This window comes from Scleropages formosus, chromosome 4, assembly GCF_900964775.1.
Source record: "Scleropages formosus chromosome 4, fSclFor1.1, whole genome shotgun sequence".
NCBI lineage: Eukaryota > Metazoa > Chordata > Actinopteri > Osteoglossiformes > Osteoglossidae > Scleropages > Scleropages formosus.
Window position 1 is genome coordinate 25,126,803 of NC_041809.1, and position 5,597 is coordinate 25,132,399.

The 5,597-nt window shown below is 39.9% G+C and overlaps 1 protein-coding gene across 1 annotated transcript; it reads left to right on the forward strand.

Moving 5' to 3' along the window:
- The first annotated feature begins 3,449 nt into the window (after positions 1 to 3,449).
- LOC108921185 (olfactory receptor 52D1-like) lies at positions 3,450 to 4,376 on the forward strand. Its single transcript, XM_018730537.1, has one exon. The coding sequence runs from the start codon at positions 3,450 to 3,452 to the stop codon at positions 4,374 to 4,376; it is 927 nt and encodes a 308-aa protein (XP_018586053.1).
- Positions 4,377 to 5,597: the final 1,221 nt, after the last annotated feature.

The window sequence follows — 5,597 nt, forward strand, 5'->3', positions numbered from 1 at the left end:
CCCAGCTGGCCTGTCCTCCTGTCACGACCTGTCGATCAAATTGGACAACTCACTCATTTCGCCTAGCTCCTTTGCTAAGAGTCTGGGAGTTACGATTGATGCGAGGCTGTCATTCTCTCAACGTATTGAAGCCACAACTCGGTTCTGCAGATACATCCTGCATAATATTCGTAGGATCCGTCCCTACCTCACTACTGACTCCGCCCAACTACTTGTCCAGGCCATGGTGACTTTCCATCTGGACTACTGCAACTCTCTTCTGTGTGGCCTTCCTGCTAATGCCATCAAACCTCTGCAGCTTCTACAGAATGCTGCTGCACGAGTTGTGTTTGATTTGCCAAAGCGCTCCCATGTATCTCCTCTACTCATCTCTGCACTGGCTTCCTATAGCTGCCCGTATCAAATTCAAAACCCTCGTTACTGTGTACAAATACATCAAGAGAACTGCTCCCGGCAATTTACAGGACTTGATCAACCAGTACACCCCAGCCAGGCCCCTTGGCTCATCCACTTCTGCTCGCTTGGTGGTCCCGCACACAAAAAGCAAAGCTTGGAGGTTCTCGGTTCTAGGTCCGTTGTGGTGGAATGACCTTCCCCTATCACTCAGAAGTGCGGAAACTCTGTCTACTATCAAGAAGGGTCTGAAAACTCATCTTTTCCAGATCCACTTCTCCCAAGATCTCTCCAGCTCATTTACGGTGTAACTGTTCACGCATCGTAATTCCATAAGCATCCCCAGATACAACCTTTATTCAGCCACTACTCTGGCATTGTATTTGCTTATTTGTGTATCTTATAATATTTAAAAAAAAAAAAAAAAAAAAATTGGTGGGAGGGTATCTGGATTTGTCTATCCTGTGTTTTATGCACCTACTCGATCGATGAACCTCTCTGCAGCAAGTGGTAGGTAACGAACTAGGTTTGCTTGAGACTTTCATGTGTGCAGCTATGTCTCCTTCTCTTAATGTAATGCATAAATTGTACTTTTGCTGAGATGTACGTCTCTGGAGAAAAGCGTCTGCTAAATGAATAAATGTAAATGTGAATGTATTTTTAAAATATTTTTTAACTATCTGTCTCACGCCCGGGGGTGCGGTGGCGCAGTGGGTTGGGCCACAGTCCTGCTCTCCGGTGGGTCTTGGGTTCAAGTCCTGCTTGGGGTGCCTTGTGACGGACTGGCGTCCTGTCCTGGGTGTGTCCCCTCCCCCTCCGGCCTTATGCTCTCTGTTGCCGGGTAGGCTCTGGTTCCCTGCGACCCTGTATGGGACAAGTGGTTCTGAAAATGTGTGTGTGTGTGTCTCATGCCTTTGTTTGACACCCTGTGTCACTGTGTAAGAAGAGCACTCTATAAAAATAATTTGAATTGAATATAAAACTGTTATTAGAAATGAAAGATAACAAACATGTTATTTATCAAGCACTTACGAGATTGGGGAGAAGTGAGTCTGAAAGAGGGGAGTTTTGAGACTCTTTGTAAATGTAGAGAGAGATTCAGCAGTTCTGACTGAGAGGGGAAGGTCATTCCACCACATCAAATCCAGGACTAAAAACCTTTGTGTTTTTGATTTTGGACTTCTTGTGTGTGGAATCACCAAACATGCAGAGGTGGAGGAGCATAGCAGTCTGGTTGGGGTATAGGTGATCTTCTGGCCTCGTAGATATCAGTTAGCGGAGCCATTGCTCTAGTTTTACCAAAGTCTTGAATTTTCTTCCAGGCAGCTATAGGAAGCCAAGGGAGAGTGGAGAGGAGAGGAGGGAATGCTTTGACAGTTCAAACACAACTTGTGAATCAGTGTTCTGCCTCAATTTAGATTCACCAAATCACCTGAAGCATGTCTTTGGATTTTGAAAGAGAACCAGAGCACCCGAAGGAAACTCACACAAACATGGATCCAAACTCAAAGCGCAGAAGCTAAGAGGCTTGACGACTACTCACTGGCCCATGATGCACCAATTCATCTGAAATGTAATTGTCACCATGAAACCCTCCATTAATTTCTTCCTGGAGAATGAGATCCACAGAGCTAGTGTTAGAACATTCAAAGACTGGTGGTTTGTACCATGAAACCTGAGAAATATTCCTAAGGCCATACAGAGAGCAATCCTGCAATGTGTCCTTTGATGGGATATGTAACATGCTGGGATTAGTTAGACTAACAAAAAATCACAGGTAACTCATTCTGCAGTTATACACATACCCAAGTATGTTTCACCAGCAAAGAGATAAAGATGGCAAAGTCAGGTTGTTTGATACCGCAGTTTTTACCAGTGCATAGTACTGAAGTAGGTTCATAAAGGATCCATAACAAGCTCATTGCCCACTCTGTGTTATATTTGACCTACAAACTCTCAGTCCCAATAGAGTTTATGAGAAGGGGACCAACTATATGCAAAGGCAGCCTACAACAGACAGGGCTCAAAGATGATGTCACTCAGGATGACGTACAGGCTACCATATAAACGAGGACATGACTGGAGTGTTTCTAGTAACACACTGGCACACTAGGTAAGCCAGCCATCTCTTTTTTATACAATGACTGAACAGAAAAGGGCAGCTGAAACTGGAGATTCATAAAAAACAAGATGTTTTTTAATTCCGTGTTGCAAATAATATGGGCTTAGAAGGCAACACTGCAGTCAGCGGCAGACCAAGGATATTATGGTCTTATGGAAGTGATGACAGAAACTTAGTTAAATTACTAATTAGGTCATTTGGTTTATTTTATATGCTGCCCTTTCCAACATACTGCCTCAGAGCACTTTAAAAGGAAATTCTTACAGCAGTGTGGACAGCCCAGTTTTTAGGATCATTCAGTTCTCTAATCGTATGTGGGGTTTGTGTTTCTTCTTCAGATCCTAAAGTGTACTAACTTTATTAATATGGTCTTACACATTCATTAAAATCAAGCGGAAAACATTGTTTTTTTAATAGTGAGATTTTTAAAGATTTCGTTAAAGTAATTAAAAATCCATGTTATTCAAATATTCTGCTTTTTCAATGATTTTGAATTAATTTTTTTTATTCTGCTTTGTATGTTTGTGATGCACGTTCACATGCGTGTCATATTTTATCAGATACCAGATACCATCTGTCAGATACATTTAACATATTCAAATGTTTATTAATTATCAACATATTTATACATTCACTATCTGTCTTAACACCTGTCCAAACCCAGGGTTGTGATGGTTTACACTCGATCTTTGAAGCATGAGGCACAGAACATCCTGGACAGGGCGCCAGCCCATTATAGTCAATCACACACATTAACACATTACAGGGCATTCAGATTCACCATCATGCCATCTCTATATTTAACCTCATTTAATCATGTTCTTATCTGAATATTCTTCAGATAATTGCACCTTCATACTACATGCATGAGAAACTGCTTCAGTGTTTGTTACCTTAAACATTGGATATTTCTCTTTTCTAGACTTCTTAAGAAATGGACAACAGAACAGAGGATGGAAATATGCTGCAAATAGAGGATTTTGCCCTTGCGCCGCAGTATATTTACCCAGTGTTTTTCATTCTGCTCTTTACTTATCTAATCATTATGATCACCAATACAGGAGTTATGGTCCTCATTGCCACAGAAAGGAGTCTACAGCAGCCCATGTATCTTTTATTCTGTAATCTGTCCTTCAATGATATTATGGGGAACACTAACATTCTCCCAAAAATAATGTCACACCTCCTCTTATCTGAGAGGTATATTACTTACGCTGAGTGTGTAATTCAGGCATTCTGTTCTCACATCTATGGCACAGCTGCACACACAATACTAATGGTCATGGCTTTTGACAGGTATGTGGCCATATGTAACCCTCTGAGATACTCCTCAATCATGACCACCAGCATGGTGCTGAAGCTGTCAGCATATGCTTGGGGTGTACCACTTGTAATGGTATCAGTTCTACTGGGCCTCACCATTCGACTCACCAGATGCCGGTCAGTCATTGTGAACGCGTACTGTGACAATGCGTCTCTGTTCAAACTTTCATGTGAGGACGTGTCCATCAACAACATCTATGGACTCATTTTCACAGCATTGCTGTTCGGTTCTTCCATGGGAAGTATTGCCATCACCTATTTTAGAATAGTCACAGTTTGTCTCACCAAGAAAAGCAAAGAACTGAACAGCAAAGCACTGCAAACATGTGCCAGTCATGTAGCCCTATACATGATAATGCTGTGGACTGGGTTCAGTACAATTATCACCCATCGCTTCCAAATGAGCTCAGTCTTCAGGAAACTGGCATCTGTTTTATTTCATGTTGTTCCAGCATACCTGAACCCCATCATTTATGCAGTGCATACAAAAGAATTGAAAAGCAAGATAATTCAATTGTTTTGCTCAGTGTGCAAGTAGTTCTAAAACAATCAGTCTGTCTGACTGTCTATTTAACTGTCTATCTATCTAATTATCTTCATTTCTAGAGCATTTAAGAAGACTACAGCTAATATTTTTTCAATTTTCATTTTGAGTGAGGGAATTTGCTTGCTCTGCATTGTTCTTTATTTTTATTGACTCAGTTGTAAAGATCTCTATGAGCTTAATGTATTTTTACAATATTCACCCACCAGTTCAAATATAATTTATTACAGCATACATAAATTATGTGCTACTTACAGCTGGAAACACAGAAAGCTCTTTATTACAACAGCAAGGATTTAACTGGTACTGGTCTTTGTGTAAGCCTTGCATCACGAGCTGTTATTACTCTTGTTGTGTCTGTGCTATGAGAGCCAATTTGGGAAGTAACAGCCCAGCTCAGCTGGCAAGTAAGGCAACAAGCTAGTGGACTTATCTCTGTATATTTATGGAGTGGAGCTTCAAAAGAATATAATTATTTTTTCTTTCAAAATTGTCTCAGTAATATTTCTACATAATCAAGTTTTATATTAAATTACATCTGAATTGGTTAGAGAAAATCTGGTTCACTCTTTGGAAAAATATTTAATTACTGTTACAGTTAAAATTAAAAATTGATTCTAATGATTTTTTATGAGTTACAAGAGATGATTCAGTTTAGCAGAGTTTAATTCATTTGCCAGTCACAACTCTCTTTTGAGACTATCTTTTGGTTGAAGTTAAGACACCGTGCAGGAAATATTTTACAATATTTTAAGTTTACAAACTAGGAAAAACAACAGTGTATGAACATGATTAAATTAAACATTGTTTGCTTATGGGTCACATACTGTACTTCAAAATTGATATAAGGGTTCTATTTCACTCTTTTCTCAGCCTACTGGAATGTAGAAGAACAAGTCTAAAGGACCCTCTAGGGGCATTTTTTGCCTCAGTGTCTCAGAGTAAAAACCAGATACAAAATATCTCAAGGGAAATGAAAGCACAACAGCATAGTTACTGATTTAAAAAATATGTAAATGTTACATCCTTCACTGTACAACGCAGGAAGTAAAGTCTTTAATTTGTGGCAAGGAATGCTAACTTGTAACCTGTGGGTTTGGATCACACAAACACAATGGCTCCCACTGCTAAATTAACAAATTATTAATAACATAATTAAAAGGAGAATATGAGAGAGAGCAGAAGAACAGTGGACGGGGATGATAATTCCCTTAA